Genomic DNA, 19884 nt, shown 5'->3' on the forward strand with positions numbered 1-19884 from the left:
GGGTGGGGCAGCCAGCAGTTACTGGTCCTGGCTGATAATCAGTCAAGGCAGCAATTTATCTGCCTGGGGCCCTCAATCAGGGCAGGCAATCCACAGTTAACAGTTCTGGTTGAGTCTACGCAGAGCAACACAGCTATTCGGGGGGGAATTAGCTCTTGGCAGGAGCTACAGCCAAACCTGTCTGGTGCCCTAACTCTGGCAGGTGCCAGATCAATACAGGCCTTGTCATAAATAGATAGCTAAGGGTTAATGTTTCTTTCACCTGTAAAGGGTTAACAAAGGAAACCAAATACCTGACCAGAGGACCAATCAGGAAACTGGATTTTTCAAAGTCAGGGAGGGAATTTTTGGGACCTGAGTCTTTTGTCTGTCTCTCGGCTGTGAGAAGGTTCTTTCTATCTTCTAATCTTCTGTTTCCAAATTGTAAGTACAGGTAGAAAAACAATATAGGCTTTTATGTTGTTTTGGTTGTATTTATGTGTGCAGCTTGCTGGAATGTTTCAAATTGGATTTCTTTTTGAATCAGACTGTTTATTCATATTTTCTTATAAGCAATAGCCCTGTATTATTGTCGTCTTGATACAGAGAAATTTTGATGTCTTTTTTCTTTCTTTTTTTATATAAGCTTTCTTTTTAAGACTTGTTTGAGGTTTCTCTCTGGGTAGGCTAAGGAATGAAGGGGACAGGAATTCTCTTGTGTTAGATCTATGGAGGGTAAGCTCTGCAGCACCAGGGAATTGATGGGAGAGGGAAGAGAGAGAATCATTTTCTGTTTCCTTGTATTGGGGTTTGTCTCTTTGTGGAATAGAGGAGACATGCTTCTTAGTATTGTGATGTAAAGAGATTGCATCCATACTCCCAGGTTAGCCCAGAGAGGAAAGTCTGGATGGGAGAGGGAGGGAAGGGAAGTGGGTTATTTCCCTTGCCGGTAAGACTCAGAGCTTCTGGGTCTTGGGGTCCCTCCAGGGGAAAGTTTGGGGGACCAGAGCGAGGCAGGCGCTGTAATTCCTGTCTGGTGGCAGCGAGATAAGATCCAAGCTGGTAATTAAGCTTGGAGGTTCATGCTAGGCACCCACATTTTGAACGCTAAGGTCCAGATTTGGGAAAGATGCTTATGATAGCCTCATGGCCTAACAGGGCAGACTGCCACCCTCCAGGGATGGGTGGCCAGGGTAGGGGGACGTAAGCCCTCCCACGTAACTGCGTACAAGCCCAGGGCACTATGAATGGCAGAGTGGTCTGCCACTGGGTCAGCGGGGATCCTCCCACAACATGCTGGCTGGCTTACAATCAGTCCCACAGCCAAACCCTGTTCGGCTTCCCTGGACTCCTTCCTACCCTCCCAGTCCTGGGGTACCTGAGTTCCGGGGTTGTCCTCCGTCTCACTTGGGTAAACAGCAAGTGGCAGCCCCATCAGCGTGTTGGTGTCTGGTAGCTCTGGCAGCCCTTCCGGGTCTCGGGCATGGTGGCAGCCTCCATCGTCTTCAAGCTGCACTAGCAGGGGAGAGATGTCCTTGTCCTCCGACAGCTCTCCCCAAACTGAGCTAGACAGCTGGTCTTTTATAGTTCCGGTTCCTTTCTCACCCCTCTGCATCCATCAGGGTGACCGCAGGTGTCCCAGCTCTGCCCACCAGGAGGGGCTTCTCGGTCTCTCAGGGCGGGAGACCATGGTCCCTCTCTACTAAAAAAAATCAAGATATCTGTAATGTTTTTGATGCAGTCGCACATTACATTTACATAAACAAAGCAGGGAAATTGTTCTAGATGAAATGACTATAAGGCAGGTGACCAAATGGTTGAAAAACTGTACTCAGAGAGTAGTTATCAGTGGTTCACTGTCAAACTGTGAAGGCATATCTAGTGGGATTCCACAGCAGTCTGTTCTGGGTCAGGCACTAATCAATATTTTCATTAATGATTTGGAGGGGTTGCTAGCACTTTGGAGGACAGGACTGGAATTCAAAATGGCTGATTAAATTAGAGAATTGGTTTGAAATCAACAAGATGAAATTCCATAAAGATAAGTGCAAAGTACTTAAGAAGGAAAAATCAAATGCACAAACACAGAAGTGGAATAACTGGCTCTAGGCAGTAGTCTTGCAGAAAAGCATTTGGAGGTTGTAGTAGATCACAAATTGAATATGAGCTACAAAGTGATGTAGCTACAAAAAAAGCTAATGTGCTGGGGTGTATTAACAAGGAGTGTCATGTAAGATGCAGGAGTTAATTATTCCTACAGTGCTCTGCTTGGCGCTGGTGAGGCCTCAGCTGGAGTATAGTGCCCAGTTTTGGGCACCACAGTTTTGAGATGTGCAGAGAGTCCAGAGGAGAGTGACAAAAATGATAAAAGGCTTAGAAAATCTGACCTATGAGGAAAGGTTAACAAAATTAGGTATGTTTAGTCTTGAGAAAAGAAGACTGAGGGGGGACATAACAGTTTTTAAGTATGTTAAGGGCATGTTATAAAGATGGTGGTCATCACTTGTTCTCCATGCCTACTGAAGGGAATACAAAAAGTAATTGGCTTAATCTACCACAAGGAAGATTTAGGTTAAATATTAACAATCCTGATAGAAAGTTTTTCTTCAAGCATTGGAATAGGATTCCAAATGAGGTTGTGGAATTCCAGTCATGGGAACTTTTTAAGAACAACTTAAACAAACACCTGTCAGGGATGGTCTAGGTACACTTGGTCCCATCCCAGTGAAAGGGGATGGATTAGATGACCTCTCAAGTTTCCTTCTAGCCCTAAATTTCTATGATTTAATGGCAACCAGAAATACTGCTATATTGCTATTCATGCCTTAGTTGATCAACAAAGGACATTCCTGATCACCACTGTAGAATGCACCAGCTGGTACATGACACCAGGGTGCTCAGGAGATCTGGTTTTAATCTGTTTGGACAAGAAGGGTGATTATTGACAGGATGCCTATGTCCACTGTTATTTTAGGGGACTTAGCCTATTCTCTACTGCTTTGGCTCATGAAGTCATAGCCTGATTTTTAGACCACGGGGCAGAAGTTTTAATTAAACACTGAGCAGTTGCAGGATGGTGGTAGGATGTGCATTTGGCTGACTGAAGGCAAGGTGGTGCTGCCTACAAACCCATTTGGATGCCAGTGTGCCCAGTGCTATTCGTACTATTTGAGACTGCAGGACACAACACAAAATATGTGAAGATAAAGGGGAGGGCTTTTGCTAGAAGTGGGTTCAATATATTCTTGCCTCTATACGTAACCAGAAGATGAACCTCTGATCACTGGGGCTGGATCTAGGAGAGCAGGGGAAGTAAGAGATGCCCTGCATGCCCACACCCTCACATTGCATGGGGAATTGTGATGCTGTATAGCAGGGGTCCCCAACGCGGTGCCTGTGGGCGCCATGGCGCCCACAGGGATATCTAAATGCGCCCGCATCCTGGCCAGCGGTCGAGCATCCGCCGAAATGCTGCCGAAATTCGGTGGCATTTCAGCTGCGACGCCTCTTGATGATGCCACTTGCTGCCGACAAGCGATGTCATCGAGAGGCGTCGCCGCCAAAATTCAGTGGCATTTCGGCAGATGCTCAGCCGCTGCCCCAAAAGGTTGGGGACCGCTGCTGTATAGTGTTCACTACATACCAGTTTATCTATTTGCTGTTGCTTTTATGTATTTTTAAGCGAGCTTGGGACTTGATCTGAACTTTTGGATAAAACTTCCTGCCTTTTCCTTATGCCCCAAGCTCTCATGTTGATGTGCTCTATTAAAAATAGGTTATTTAAAAAAGAATATTGGTAGCCCAGCTGCCATTACGTAAAGACTGCAGAACTGAATAGAAGTGAAGTGTGTGGTGTCCGGTGAAAACCAGCAGAGAATGCCAATCGGTGCAGTCTCACTGGTAACTGAAGTGCACATCGCCAACATATCTGTTCTCAGGCCAGCAGGGGCAAAGAGACTGAACAAGCACATTATTTTGTCAGTAGAAAGAATAAAATTTTTCTCCCCTTTTAACATGCTGCATCTCAGCAAGGCTGCAGGTTGACACGTGATGTGTCTTTATTTCATCTCTTCATGTTTGCATTTTCAAAGCCTGAGGAAGGACAATAGTTAATCAGTGATAACCACAGCTCTTCCTGCCAGAGTTTCTATCTAATTATTTATGTCTGAAAGTGCCTGGCCATCCATCACCTTTAAAAGTTTATAAGTCCTAAGATTGGTAAAGGTGAAAAAGCAGGTTTGAATGGAAGGTTTTACTTCTGGGCTGAGCTGCAGTAATTTGGGTGGCTAATTCATAGATGCTAAAGATAGGTCATGTCTAGTCAATTCCTCCCTGCTCCCCCTTCTTGGATTACATTCCCTACACTACATTTTTCTAGCCTCTTCACAGGTAAAGGCTTGACTGCCTCAAGCAGTAGAGCTCTGACTATTTCCCATGAGGTGTTCTCCCACACCCTAGTCTTTATCAGTGTTCCTGTGACATAGTTGGCATCACAGAGATTTGGTGGGATAATACGCATGACTGGAATATTGGTATAGAAGGGTACAGCTTGCTCAGGAACGACAGGCAGGGAACAAAGGGAGGAGGTGTTGCCTTATATATTAAAATGTCTATGCTTGGACTGAAGTTGAGATGGAAGTAAGAGACAGACTCGTTGAAAGTCTCTGGGTGAGGATAAAAGGGGTAAAAATCAAGGGTGATATCATGATAGAGGTCTGCTACAGACCACCTAACCAAGAAGAACAGTTAGATGAGGCTTTTTTTAAACAGCTAACAAAATCATCCAAATCACAGGACTTGGTGGTGAGGGCTTTCAACTACTCAGACATCCATTGGGAAAAGAACGCGGCAGGGCACAGATTATCCAACACATTCTTAGAATGTATTGGAGACATTTTTTTATTTCAGAAGATGGAGCCAGCTACTAGGGGAGAGGCTGTTCTAGATTTGATTTTTGACAAATAGGGGGCAACTGGCTGAGAATTTGAAAGTGGAAAGCAGCTTGGGTGAAAGTGATCATGAATTGGTAGAGTTCATGATCCTAAGGAATGGTAGGAGGGAGAACAGCAAAATAAAGATAATGGATTTCAAGAAGGCAGATGTTAGCAAACTGAAGGAATTGGTAGGTAAGATCCCATGGGAAGCAAGTCTAAGGAGAAAAATGATTGAAGACAGTTGGCAGTTTTTCAAAGAGTCATTATTAAGTGCACAAGAACAAACAATCCCACTGAGTAGAAAGATAGGAAGTATGGCAAGAGACCACCCTAGCTTACCCAGGAGATCTTCAATGATCTAAAAATCAAAAAAGAGTCTTACAAAAGGTGGAAACAAGGTCAAATTACAAAGGATGAATATAAACAAATAACCCAAGTATGTAGGGACAACATTAGAAAGGCCAAGGCACAAAACGAGATCAAACTAGCTAGAGACATAAAGGGTAACAAGAAAACATTCTACAGATACATTAGAAGCAAGAGGAAGACCAAGGCCAGGGTAGGCCTGTTATTCAAGGGGGCGGGGGAGGGGCGGAACAATAATAGAAAATGTGAAGGTGGCAGGGATGCTTTAATGACTTCTTTGTTTCAGTTTTCACCAAGAAGGTTGGTGGTGATTGGACGTCTAACATAGTGAATGCTGGTGAAAATGAGGTAGGATTAGAGGCTCAAATAGGAAAAGAACAAGTTAAAAATTACTTAGATAAATTAGATGTCTTCAAGTCACCTGGGCCTGATGAAATGCATCCTAGAATACTCAAGGAGCTGACAGAGCAGATATCATCTGAGCCGTTAGTGACTGTCTTTGAAAGGTCATGGAAGACGGGAGAGATTCCAAAAGACTAGAAAAGGGCAGATACAGTGCCCATCTATGAAAAGGGAAATAAGGACAACCTGGGGAATTACAGACCAGTCAGCTTAATTTCTCTACCTGGAAAGATAATAGAGCAAATAATTAAGTAATCAGTTTGCAAACAATTAGAAGATAAGGTGATAAGTAAAAGTCAACATGGTTTTGTCAACAACAAATCATGTCAGATCAACATGATAGCTTTCATTGACAAGGTAACAAGCCTTGTGGATGGGCGGAAGCGGTAGATGTGGTATACCTCGATTTTAGTAAAGCTTTTGATACTGTCTCGCATGACCTTCTCATAAACAAACTAGGGAAATGCAACCTAGATGGGGCTACTATAAGGTGTGTGCAAAACTGGTTGGAAAACAGTTCCCAGAGAGTAGTTATCAGTGGTTCACAGTCATTCTGGAAGGGCATAATGAGTGGGGTCCCACGGGGATCAGTTCTGGGTCCAGTTCTGTTCAGTATCTTCATCTGTGATTTAGATAATGGCATAGAGAGTACACTTACAGTGTTTGCGGACAATACCAAGCTGGGAGGGGTTGCAAGTGCTTTGGAGGATAGGATTAAAATTCAAAATGATCTGGAAAAGTGGTCTGAAGTAAATAGAATGAAATTCAATAAGGACAAATGCAAAGTACTCCATTTAGGAAGGAACCATCAGTTGCACACATGCCAAATGAGAAATGACTGCCTAGGAAGGAGGTGGAAAGTGATCTGGGGATCATAGTGGATCACAGGCTAAATATGACTCAACAGTGAATGCTATTGCAAAAAAAGCAAACATCGTTCTGGGATGTATTAGCAGGAGTGTTGTAAGCAAGATACGAGAAGTAATTCTTCTGCTCTACCCTGTGCTGATTAGGCCTCAACTGGAGTATTGTGTCCACCACATTTAAGGAAAGATGTGGACAAATTGGAGACAGTCCAAAGAGCAGCAAAAATAATTAAAGGTCTAGAAAACATGACCTATGAGGGAAGACTGAAAAAATTGGGTTTGTTTAGTCTGGAGAAGAGAAGACTGAGAGGGGACATGACAGTTCTCAAGTACATAAAAAGATTGCTACAAGGAGGAGGGAGAATAAATTGTTCTCCCTAACCTCTGAGGATAGGACAAGAAGCAGTGGGCTTAAATTGCAGCAAGAGAGGTTTAAGTTGGACATTAGGAAAAACTTCATAACTGTCAGGATAGTTAAGCACTGGAATAAATTGCCTAGGGAGGTTGTGGAATCTCCACCATTGGAGATTAAGAGCAGGTTAGACAAACACCTATCAGGAATGGTTTAGATAACACTTAGTTGTGGCATGAGTGCAGGGGACTGGACTAGATGAGCTCTCGAGGTCCCTTCTAGTTCTGTGATTCCAGTCTCTTTACTCATGTGAAAACGTAAATTTGGGCTGCATTGGATAGCTGCTTAGGGCTAGGTTAGGTAGAGAGATGTCGCTGTACTGGCACTGGCTTGGCCTAGGGGGGATTATAACTGGGGATGTTGGTGTTGCTGTGGCTAGGTTTTTTCTGGATTAAATGGTTTATGGCATCAGTTGTCTTATAAGATGCTGTTTATATGTGTGACTTATAGGGGACAGTCTATCCTGTTGATGGTCTCATTGATTGGGTGGAGGATGCAACTCTATTATTTAGGACTGGCTGACTAGAATGATGGCTTCATTGGTCTAGATATTGCTACACTGTTTAGGTCAAATTGGAATGGATGATACTTTGAGATGGAGGGAAGGGGCTATAAAAGTACAATTTTTCACCACTCTGAATGACTTTAATGTCAAATCACAACTCGTGTTCCCTGTTTCACAGATGGGTTAACTGAGTTGCTTAGGGTCAGATGGGAAGCCTGTGGTAGAGCTGGGAATAAAAAACAAGTCTCCTGATTCCCAGTTGTGCTTTAACCACAGTGCCATCCTTCCTCTGTAAATAGTAAGAGGCACATTGTGTCTTCAACTGAACTTAGTACAGTGGTGTATCTTGGTGGTCAGAATGGATTGAGTGGGTAGAAGAAATAAGTCTGTAACAGGAGTTCTGTGTTTTTCTGCCTTGACACAGAATTTACCCTAGAATCCAACACTTGCTGTAGAATTGTGCTGCGGAATCTTAAGTTTTCGTTTTATGAAGTAAAATTTGCCAGATGATGTGGTTGACAATGGTTCCTACATGTGAACTGAACATTAACAGATGTGATGTTTTCCTCAGTACTGACAGTAGGGAGAGTGGAACTGATTAGTTCAGTAATGACCTCTTTGGCAATATGAGGAATAATTGGCAGCATCTGATACTCAAAGATACCACCAAAATTGCAGCATGCCATGCTTTCAAATGGATAAACATCCACATGTAGGGTGGTGTCTTGCAGTGGAATGGTGGCCAGTGGAACAGTAGATGAAGCTGCCTTACTGTCTCCTATTCTGACATTGGCCTGATACTTCTTCTGACTGATTATAGAGAGTATCCAGCTTTACCAGACTATTGCATTTTCATTCACACATGGGCAGGCAGGCTCTCTGGCCTTGGAGGTAGGCACTGTATAATTGTGAAGAGCAGGGGTTTGCACAGGTAGCTGGGCTCATGAAGTGAGTGGAAGGCAAACCCTTAAGGTTAGGTGGACAAGGAAGTTGGGAGAATGCTTATGTGGGCACTGTGCCAGTTCTTGGAAGTACAGATGGGCGCATGGGAATTCATCTAGCTGAACTTGGGGGTGTGCCAAAGCAGGTCTAAGCTGTCCCTTGCTGCATTTGTTTATAGCAAACCAGTTAAACCTCACTGCAGCTTTCTCCCTGTAAAGCCTACCTTAGCACTAACAAAGCTTGCTTAGTTGAGCTGAGGCTTTCTTGTCAGCTATTCAGAGAAAGCTTTGGTCTCCTTTTTGTGGCCTGGGAGGGGCCCACAAATTCCTGTGACTTCGCTGTGATGGAGCTCTTCCCTTTTCTTCTTTTTCAGGTAATATTTCCTTGTGTGAGAAGGGGTCCTGAACTCATCACCTCTACGATGAGCACAGCAATGTCGTGACACCAGAGGTCTTGGTGAGTTGTGTACAGGGAAGATCCTGGGTCATATAAGATTTACAAAAACATTGGCCCCATGTGCATGGGTCTCTGAGACACTTTGCTGAAACGTTTTAAAACACGGTTTGATCACCCACAATGGCGCCAGTCTCTGACACTAGAACAAGAATTGTTCTGCAAGGCAGAGAGACTCCAGCTATGTGAACTGGAGTCCATTCTCCCTGAAACCTAAATGAGCGCAAGGGAAGAGCGTATCCAAGTTTAACACAAATGAGGGGGAATTTTAATTTATTGGACACTGAACTCCCACAAATAAAAATTGTGATGCTTTCCATTTTGAGTCTCACAGTATTGTACAGTTCCATTGCACAGAAGAGGAAAGCAAAGGGGGAAAAATAAGAGTTGTCAATCATTTTGTCATCAACCAGTAAAGTGCAAAACTTAGAAAAATTGAAAATTCTGTTAATATTTACCCCCTCCATTCAAATCTCTCCTTATAATTCACACCTGCGAAGCTTCAGTGCTAATCCATTGAAAGATAGTGTGTGTCTTGTGTATTATGTATAAAGACCATGTTAAAAGAACAATATCCAGGTTGCCAAATAAAGCAGTCAAAGTTAGGAAATGTCGCATTTATGGTTGGTTGTTCAATCTTAATTCTGCTACCTTTTGTGTCTGTCCTGTGCACTGAATGATACTGAGGTCCTGTGGAAAAAATAACGTGTGCTCATATAATGTATCGTAATGCAAATGCACAAAGGGGTGTAGAATTAAGGTATTATTCTTGAGTGAAAAACATTATAATGGAAGTAACTATATAAATAACAAGAAATCCACAACACAGACCTCTATATCCTGTTTTTTGCAGCAAATTGTGCTCACTGTTATGCCATTATTCTTCCCTCTCCTGCCATGATATGTTGTGCTTTGGTCTAACTTCAGCTTTAAGAGTGGCCATGAGTAAAATTTTCAAATGTGCCTCAGTCCCAGTGACTTTCAATATGACAGGCTCTTAAGTCTTCTGAAAATTTGAAGTCCTGTTTTCAGGAGGGATGTAGCAGCCTAAGACACAGTGAGAGTCAGTGAGATTTAGAAACTTTTTTCAAAATTAACTCTTCATATATGCCTGTAAAGCACCATGCACACTGGTGGCATGCTAGAAATAACAGTAACACTCCATTGCTCTCAAACCTCAAAACAAATGAGATGCTCTGCTTGTGGCCCTAGAGATGCATGTGGAGTCTGTGGGTCTGATCAGAACTCATCTTGCTCTGCCCAATATCAGGGCAGAACAAATGAAGCTCCTAATCCAGGAATATTCCCTGCATTTGTGGGTTTAAGCAGGGCAGAGAAGACAGGAATAATGAGCAAATTTACTGGGGTCACCAGGATCCCTCTTTTTTTCTCCAAGCAGCAGGAGAAGCTGTGGAAGGAGAATATCTGGAGTTGTCGAGATCCACAAAATCATTACATTGTGGTGTCCTGACACTGGATTGATGTTGCATCAAAATGTACTGGTATAATATCATGAGACAAGTGTGACAACATACCAAGATCATTTGAGGAGCTGGAGAGCCACAAAGCTCCATACCAATGCCTTACTAGCCAGTCTCTCCTGGCAGCAATGTGATCATATGGTGGAAGGTATTTCTTAATCCTCCAGTAGCGACACATCAGTGAATCTATTCGTGTCCTTTTAATATCCTTAAAACACTAGTTCCTTCATAATAGGCAAGACCCTGCCAGTCTAATTAAATCTTATTTTGTTTCTATTGTTTCATACAAAAAACTGCTGCTTCAGTGCTGAGAAGGAATACTGGGAATATTTACATTTGAATAATTTTTAACTAGCAATATTTAATACATTCAGAATATAACATAATTTATTGTTAATTATGTGGATTTACATCTTGAGTAGATGAGATGAACAGAAGATCTTCTGTTAAAATATAAACGAGACAGAAAATTGTTCCAAAATACTTTTATCTCAAAGGACCTAAGAAACCTAAAAATCCAATATTTTCCTCCTCCAGTAATGTAGAAGAAATGATTATGTTGTTATGTATGGTCAGCATTGTGCATGTTGCCTCTCTTCAGAAATAAGCTGAAAAGTGCTCAGGTTAAATTAAAAAATGTGTTTAAATAGCTAGTATGATGTTGCTGAGCAAATTTGGATGGGCAGCTCTCTAATGATCTATCAACCTTTGTTAGAAACAGTAACTGACCACAAGTTCTCCTCTGTGTGCTCAGAGTAATCAAGTTTCATGCTTCCTGTAAGCAACCAGCTTATGCCATGTGGTCAGGAAGGCATTTTCTGTGTCTCTACCTCCCTCCTGTGCACCTTCCACCACACAGCATTGCATAAATGGCGAATTGTCATGGGGGGAAAAGGGTTTACCTTCCTCTGAGAAATCAGGTAATGGCCATTCATATTGGGAATTCTGGACGATCAGGACTAGTGGTCTGGTCTGTCTAGTTCTATGTTCCTAGTGATTTGGTGTAGGGCGTGCTTAAATAAGTTATGTGAATTCTTCCATGACTTGGATCAAAGAGTCTGGGTAAAAAGAACTTCCCTACCTCTTTCTTCCCTGCTCTTTTGAATCCAGCATAACTCGTTTTGGGTGAAGGGAGACTGGCTTTACCACTTGTGAGTTCTTAATACCTGCCCAGAGCTTCCTCCGAGCTGTACATTTCAGCTATCTTCCAGCCAGCTGAAAATGCCAGTCCCTCAGCCTGTTTAACGAAGGGGAAAGGATTGCCATCCGCTGGTCTGTTTCATTCAGTTAATTCCAGGGTTTGGAATGTACCTTACCTATTTTCTGTTCTTTCTTTGGGGACGGTTTGGCACAGTGTGCCCTGGAGATGCGAGACTTCCCCTCAGCAGCAGGAGGCACACATTCAGAGAATGCTGGAGCTGCAGGAGGGAAGGGCCCAGTGCAACGACAGAGAGAGACAAAGAGAAAAAAGACAAGCAGACGGACAGCGGTGAGAGAAGCGTGCGGCAGAAAGTGCTTCGAAGCTGCCAGCAGCAGCAGGCCCCCTAGAGGAACTTGACGAGAGCCCATCTGTGTGAGAGTGTGAGCTCAGGATTTCTGTCAATGCATTCCAGTAACCCCAAAGTGAGGAACTCCCCATCAGGAAACACACAGAGGTGAGACACTTCAGTGAATTGTTCTGGGTATGGAGAGGGAGGTGTCCCTGCTCTGCTGCAGTGTTATCAAAGGCCTGTGTCAAGCACAGATGATCTTTGGGCTTGCACTCCCACACAAAGTTCTCCCTGTGCTGCTGGCAGCAGCAGCATAGAACTGATTATCATTGCACAAGCCTTGTCCATGTCATTCATCTGCCTGTGCCAGACAACATCCTCCATTGACTTGGAAGAGGAAAAGCTTGAAGGACAGGTGATGCACTGGATGTATGATGTGATTGAGATCACACCTAGGTTTGACCATTCACTCCTGGGGTCAGCAAGAGCCGACAATAACTTGGAGGGAGTGCTTCTGAGTCAGCTGTCTGGTGGACTGAAGGAGCAGTCAGAACAGGCTCCATAGTGAGGCTTGCTACAGTGCACTGCCTTTTGTGGGGTAAAATGAGCTCCCAGCAGATTCCTGTAGAAGAAAGGAAGGGGGATGACAGTGGCTAAAATAAAGGGAGGAAGGAAGACTGTCACTGAGTAGAATCTAAGAAGACACAGTTTTAGACTGTAGTTTGTGTAATGGGTTAGTGAGTGGGAAAAGACTGGTTTTTTTGAGTTTCTTTTGGTAAACTCTAATGCAGTCTCCTCCACCCCATTTTGCAGGAGAGTGTGTGGAGACAGTATCCTCCTCTTTCCCCATTCAAAGGCAGGTTGTAGCTGGTTTAATTGCTTTCATGGTCAGAGGTTTGTATTTTTCTGGCAAGTTTCCTTGATCTGTGATGAGTGCTGTAATAATGCTGGATTTTCCTTATGCTGTCTTGGGCTGGCTTGTGTTGGGTTTCTCCGCTTTGTGATCACAGCTGTACTGTGTCATTTGGGTCTGGATGGGTAGTGTGGTGAACTTTATGGTGCCCTGTTTGTTTACTTTGAGCTGGTCTTGGTGTGAGACGCTTTTCTGTGTACATAGAAACCGTTGTCTTTATTGACAGAAGCCCCAGAGGTGGCTCCTCATGTGACTGAGCAATTCCTGGGATCTGGCAGACCTGCTGCTTGTTCTTGTGCCGCCTTGAGCACTGTGATCCCATATTGGATAATAACCTTTTCAAGGCCTGTTTGAAAGAGCAGCTGGATGAAGCTAAGCATGTAGGCATTTCTGTAAAGGTGGCAGCAGCAGTGGCGGCTGCTGCTGCTTCTCTCTAGTCCATTCCTACTGGAGTGAATCAACAGTCTAATCTTTATTTTTAATTTTTTTTTCAGTAGCCCCAAATCAAAGCAGGAGGTGATGGTCCGTCCCCCTACAGTGATGTCTCCATCTGGCAACCCCCAGCTGGATTCCAAATTTTCCAACCCGGGTAAACAGGGGGGCTCAACCAGCCAATCGCAGCCCTCTCCCTGTGACCCCAAGAGTGGAGGTCACCCCCCCAAAGTGCTCCCTGGTCCAGGTGGGAGCATGGGGTTGAAGAATGGGTCTGGAAATGGTGCCAAGGGGAAGGGAAAGAGAGAGAGGAGCATTTCAGCAGATTCCTTCGAACAGAGAGATGCTGGGACTCCCAGCGATGATTCGGAAATCAAAGGTGAGTGCTAAGTATTGGTGCGAGATGATCCTTTGGCTTGTGGGTGTTAGCGAAAGCATCTGTCTGCCTGAGGTGGTGACTGTGTGCCAGATGAAGGAGTCTAAATATCCTGTAGGGAAGGGAGGATTTTCCCAGCTGGTAATGGTAAATGTATGTCTCCATGTTCTGTTGAAGTACAGGTTGGAAAGTTGTTTCATGATAACACTGAAGCTCCCCAAGAGGTTTTGGGAAAATAAATAAAAGCTGTTTGTCTCCTTCCACCCCACTCTGTCCTTTGGCCTCCCAGGAGCTGCTGTGTTTGAATTGGAATGTCAAAGCCAGCATGCAAGCCAGTTTTGTGAATACAGATGAGTAAGGTATATTGGGTGATGATATATCACTTACACTGCTGTGCCTGGTAGGAACACAGGACTGGAAGACAAGACTTCTGAATTCTGTTCCTGGCTCTGCCACTGATTCATTGTGGGACCTTGGACATGTCACTACCCCACTCTTCACTTTCCTAACCCGTGAAATTAGGTGCAGTATAAATAGCTACTTATTGTGTGTCTCAGTTGTGATATTTGATTAATTGCTCTGAGATTCTCACATGAAAGGTGACGCAGAAGTGCAAAGAGTTATTACTCCCCTGTGATATTAGGTCTTCCAGGGTTTGCATTTGATAGACGTCTTGACAGAGTGGCAACATGAGAGCTTTGGCTTTAAAGGACCTGGGTCCAGTTTGAGTTAGTTTCCAACTGGTGTGATCAGCAGCTGTGTGGTCAGTCTTACAGTATAGCAGACTAGGGTTCAGGTGACATGAGTAAGGGGAGAAAAAAGGTCTCATACAAAACTTTCCCCACCTTACAAGAACTTAAATGCTTATCTGCTCGTGTGTGTGTCTCACATATGCTCTCTGACCTAGTCATTTGTGAAAGCCAGGAAACTAGCTAGAGTTGAGACAGTATTAGCTTCCTCTCAGCGGTGCCTGCAGAGTTTTTTGGAGTGTGAGTGGGAATCACAGTGTAACAGGACAGCTTCCTTAGTACTAATTGAGAGAGGAGTCTGAGCCGCCTTTATGGGAACATTTGGGCGTTGTAATGCCAACTGAGAGTCAAGGGTGAGAGGAGTATCAAACTTCCTCACAACTTCCACGCTAGTGAGACCTTTCCCCCACACCTTCTTCCTTTCCAGACTGCAACTCTGCCGATCATATGAAGACCCAGGATTCCCAGCATACACCACACTCAGTGACTCCTTCAACTGCTTCAGCCCCGACGTCTTCCACGCCCTCCCATGGCCTCACTGCCACTTCGGAGCCAGCTAGTGGACAAAAGACTCCATCCAAAGTGGTTTATGTCTTTTCTACTGACATGGCCAATAAGTACGTAAATGGTTGAATGTGTCCTTCGTGTCCTTTCCCTGCATTTGTGTGCACCTCATTACATGAAATTCAAAAGCATATTTCCTCCTTCAAATCATTTGTGAGGTGGACAGCCATTTACAGATCAAGGGGAAGCGTTACTGGCACCTAGCCTTGGGGGAGGATTTTCAGTTTCTCCCCCCAGCTTTGTTTTTGGCAAATGTTGGCAGACAGCCCCTTGTTTCATGAGCTACACAGTGGATGAGTTAGGGCTGGGTTAAATGGGTTAAATGGTGACATGAACCCTAAAGACTGATTAGCAAGTTTCTGTAGATGTGAGGATTTTTCTTCTCCTTTGATTTCTCTTCTCCCAGACCTCTGAGGTCAAAAGACAGGTGAGCCAGCCTTTCACTTTTCTTTTCTCTCTGCCCCTAGTAGTTGGGGGAGAGGGGGATTTAAGAAAGATAATCATCTGATTGCAGCCTCACCTATATCTGTCTGTCTTTACAGGGCTGCAGAAGCTGTGCTGAAGGGACAGGCAGAAACCATTGTGTCCTTTCATATCCAGAACATCTCAAACAGCAAGGCAGAGCGAAACACTGTACCTCTGGTAGGGAGCCTTTACTTGGAAGAAGGGGGAGATGTAGTGGTGTGTACATGCATGCACCGGTGGAAGAGGGGTGGGGCAGGGGAGGGTGGCTGTTTATGCTCTGAAAAACATGTTCTTGGCTGGAGGGAGCACTGTGCAGAATGAATGAAAGGTTTTAGTGCTTCCAGAGTAGTTTTTCAGCTTTATAATTTTTGGGTGGAGTTGTCCTGGGGATATAGGAGAGGGGTGTCAAACATCACCCTTTGGGTCTGTGGGTTACACGTGAGCGAAATGAACCCTTCATCTTTGACCAAGGCTCTAGTTTGCAAAATATATGTGCAAGGCATCAGTTCCTGCAGAAAGTGTTTGTAGTGGGTTTGTGTGACTAAGGTGGGGACGAGACAGCACATCTTGATCTTTATCCCCCTCACTCCATTCACACAGATGTAAAAAGAGCTGATTAAAATGTTCTGCTTTGTCTTTCAGAACACCCAGGTCACTGCACTTCGGAATGAAACCAAGCCTCTGCCACAACCTCAGCCGCAGCCCCCTGCTTCGCAGGAACACAATCCTCCCCAGAATGCCAAAATGCAGCCAACTCCACCTGTTTCGGCACCAGCACCTAAATCCACTGGCCCCCCATGTCCCATGGATCAGGGCAGTCCTGGAGTAGAAAGTAAAGTGATGTCTGTTGGCAGCCCTGCCAACTCCACCCCATTGCAGACTGAGGGATTTGGGCAGAGTTCAACCCCAAATAATCGAGCAGTCAGCCCAGTCTCCCAGGGGAGCAATAGCTCCACTGCAGACCCCAAAGGTCCCACTCAGCAGGTATCCGGTGGCGACCCATCTAGTTTAGGTGAGAACCCAGATGGACTGTCTCAGGAGCAGCTGGAACATCGAGAGCGCTCATTGCAAACTCTACGAGATATACAGCGCATGCTTTTCCCTGATGAGAGAGAATTCACTGGAGGGCAAAGTGGGGGGCCTCAGCAGAACTCTGGAGTTCTGGATGGTCCTCAAAAGAAATCTGAAGGGCCAATACAGGCCATGATGGCTCAATCCCAAAGTTTAGGTAAAGGGCCAGGGCCTCGGACAGATGGAGGGGCTCCATTTGGCCCTCAAGGACATAGAGACATGCCCTTCTCACCAGATGAAATGGTGCCACCCTCTTTGAACTCCCAATCTGGACCCGTAGGACCAGACCACCTGGATCACATGACTCCCGAGCAAGTGGCCTGGCTGAAGCTACAGCAGGAGTTTTATGAGGAGAAGAGAAGGAAGCAAGAACAGGTTGTGGTGCAGCAATGTTCTCTGCAGGACATGATGGTCCACCAGCACGGGCCTCGAGGGGTGGTTCGAGGCCCTCCACCTCCCTACCAGATGAGCCCTGGTGAGGGCTGGGGTCCTGGCGGTCCAGAATCCTTTGCTGATGGCATGAATGTGTCTCATTCTCTACCCCCCAGAGGCATGGCCCCTCATCCCAATATGCCTGGGAGCCAGATGCGCCTGCCTGGATTTGCAGGAATGATGAATCCTGACATGGACAGCCCCAGTGTCCCAAATCCCACATCCAGACCCGGGCTTTCAGGAGTCAGTTGGCCAGAAGATGTGCCAAAAATCCCAGATAGCCGAAACTTCCCTCCAGGCCAGGGTGTCTTCAGTGGCCCTGGCCGAGGGGAGCGGTTCCCAAATCCCCAGGGCCTGCCAGAGGAGATCTTTCAACACCAGTTGGCAGAAAAGCAGCTGGGCCTGCCCCCTGGCTTGAGCATAGAAGGCATCAGGCCTGGCATAGAGATGAACCGAATGATTCCCTCCCAGAGACACATGGAGCCTGGGAATAACCCCATCTTCTCTCGCATGCCTGTTGAAGGGCCCCTGAGCCCTTCCAGGGGGGACTTCCCAAAAGGAATGCCACCTCAGATGGGCCCTGGTAGAGAGCTGGAGTTTGGGATGGGCCCTGGCAGCATGAAGGGGGACATTAGTCTGAACGTTAGCATGGGCTCCAACCCATCCATGATACCTCAGAAGATGAGGGAAGCTGGAGTGGGGCCAGAGGAGATGATGAAACTGCGTCCAGGTGTCTCAGAGATGCTCTCCTCTCAGCAGAAAATGGTGTCCTTGCCATTTGGAGAGCATCCCCAACAGGAGTATGGCATGGGTCCCAGGCCTTTCCTTCCTATGTCTCAGGGCCCAGGAGGTGGTCTCCGTAATCTCAGAGAGCAGATTGGGCCTGACCAAAGGACTAACAACCGGCTCAGCCACATGCCGCCACTACCTCTCAACCCAACCAGTAACCCTAATAGCCTCAACACAGCTCCCCCTGTTCAGCGCAGCCTAGGACGCAAGCCCTTGGATATCTCTGTTGCAGCCAGTCAGGTGCATTCACCGGGCATCAACCCACTGAAGTCTCCCACGATGCGGCAGGTCCAGTCTCCCATGCTGGGTTCTCCCTCGGGGAACCTTAAGTCTCCTCAGACTCCATCCCAGCTGGCAGGAATGCTTGCAGGCCCAACTGCTGCAGCAGCTGCTGCTTCCATTAAGTCTCCCCCTGTTTTGGGATCTGCTGCTGCCTCACCAGTCCACCTCAAGTCTCCTTCCCTCCCTGCACCTTCTCCTGGCTGGACTTCCTCTCCAAAGCCCCCGCTGCAGAGTCCTGGGATTCCCCCAAACCACAAAGCCTCTCTCACTATGTCTTCCCCAGCCATGCTGGGGAATGTGGAGTCAGGTCAGTGCTTCCTGTTCTATCCAAACGTAAATTCTTTGGTTCACATATGGTCATCTTGAAGTGTAGTGTGAGATGAGGGCTCACAGAGGCTATCACAGTGTGCATTTGAGGCAGGGAGTGCAAAGAGGAGAGAGAACAAGGAGCTTTTCCTGCCAGTTTGAAGCAGGTTGTGTCTAGGCTCAGAACTAAGTGAGTGGAACATGTGGGTGAGCTCCATAACAGATTGCCTCCTCTCATCTTACCTTGCCCGTGTGCACATGTTGAATACAGCCCTTGTCCCAGAGATGACTCTCAAGTATATTTGGATTGATTGGCAGGAGGAAGTCACTCTTTGCAGAAGAGCTTAGGACAGTTTGTTTGCTAACCTGTCCTTAACTGAAATATTGTAGCACTGGGGAGAAATTTTGCTGTTTAGATCCTAAAGGTGCCTCAAAATAAACGGGTTTGTTAGAATAGAGGAGAAACAAAAGACATACCTTTAAATAAATGTGTGCTGGCCATAGGAGCTATTGTTCACAAGCTGTTCAGACACAGGTATAGTTTTACTTTACAAATCCTCCTAGGAGGCACTTTGTTGATATAAATTCAGATTTTGTCTTTCATGTATAGTTAGAGGTAGCAGGTAGATTCTCTGCAGCTGGTCCTCAGAGATGTGCTGCAGATCTGTGGAGTGTATCAGTGGTGGTGGTTGTATTATCCTAGCACCTGGGAGCCCCAGTCATGGACTGGGATGCATGGGGCAGGGACTACCAGTGTCTAGCACAAAAGACTGTACAATCTTAAGAACATAGATCGTATGAATCCAGAAACCTGTGTGTGTGGCATTTCAGCAGCACTAGTCCCATTTCTCCTTCATAGATTTAGAGCTTATACATGATTGAGTCTGTTTCTCCTACAAGCTTCCTAATATGTAAATCCCTGGTGTGCAGTGTTTCCATGCAGCAGAAGCAGCAGTGTGATGGAACCAGCTCTCAAGAGCTTTTCAGCCTGTGAAACCTCCTCCTTATTGCGGGAGTTTGGGAGGAGACTGTGAAAGATGCATGACTACATTGCCCTCTAGTGTTGCAGAATGATAGCTATTGAAAGGGACCAGCAGGCTTTTTTCCTGTTCAAAGTGAATAGACTGCTCCTGTGGCTCAGAAACACATGCTAGTGAGTTGTGAGCTCCTGTGGCAGCAGTGGTTCTAACTATAGACACTTAATGTCCATTGTATGCTAATATCTGTCATTTAGCCATCTTATTCTGCGTCCTATGCCTAGAAAGTGCCACACTGGGAAAGAGGAAGAATCTGGATACTTCTGTCTAGAGTGGCCTCTGAGGCTGGTTTGGCATTGAATCTCGGCTTGACTTGCTGCAATTAGACCCAGACTCTCTCATCTGTGGCTACTTTTGTGCCTAGAGGGGTCTTTAATACAGAGGGGTTTTTGGTGGTGGCTTTTGTTTGGCTGACAACAGAGTGTTTTAAACTTCTTCCTGAAAGCAATGATCCCTTGCTCCAAAACTGGGCCAGGCATCTTGAAGCTTGTTGGTGTGGAGACATGGGGACTGGGAGCAGCAGAAAATTGTGTTTACACTTTTGGAAGAGGGAAGGATATTTTAAATTAATACGGAAAGAGACTCCTTGAAACTGTAACTGTAATGAGCTTTTATATGCAAGATTTAAGCTTAAATCA

At 45.4% G+C, this 19884-nt stretch overlaps 1 protein-coding gene across 1 annotated transcript in view; it reads left to right on the forward strand.

Moving 5' to 3' along the window:
- BCL9 (BCL9 transcription coactivator) overlaps positions 1 to 19884 on the forward strand; it is an 83487-nt gene that overhangs the window by 59762 nt on the left and 3841 nt on the right. The window contains exons 2-7 of the mRNA XM_032780986.2: positions 8780 to 8862; positions 11695 to 11995; positions 13238 to 13554; positions 14728 to 14917; positions 15407 to 15506; positions 15972 to 18210. Coding sequence (XP_032636877.1) covers positions 11943 to 11995; positions 13238 to 13554; positions 14728 to 14917; positions 15407 to 15506; positions 15972 to 18210 — 2899 coding nt within the window. The 5' untranslated portion in view covers positions 8780 to 8862; positions 11695 to 11942. The remainder of the gene's footprint in view (positions 1 to 8779; positions 8863 to 11694; positions 11996 to 13237; positions 13555 to 14727; positions 14918 to 15406; positions 15507 to 15971; positions 18211 to 19884) is intronic.

The sequence above is a fragment of the Chelonoidis abingdonii genome, chromosome 1, assembly GCF_003597395.2.
Source record: "Chelonoidis abingdonii isolate Lonesome George chromosome 1, CheloAbing_2.0, whole genome shotgun sequence".
Taxonomy (NCBI): Eukaryota; Metazoa; Chordata; order Testudines; family Testudinidae; genus Chelonoidis; species Chelonoidis abingdonii.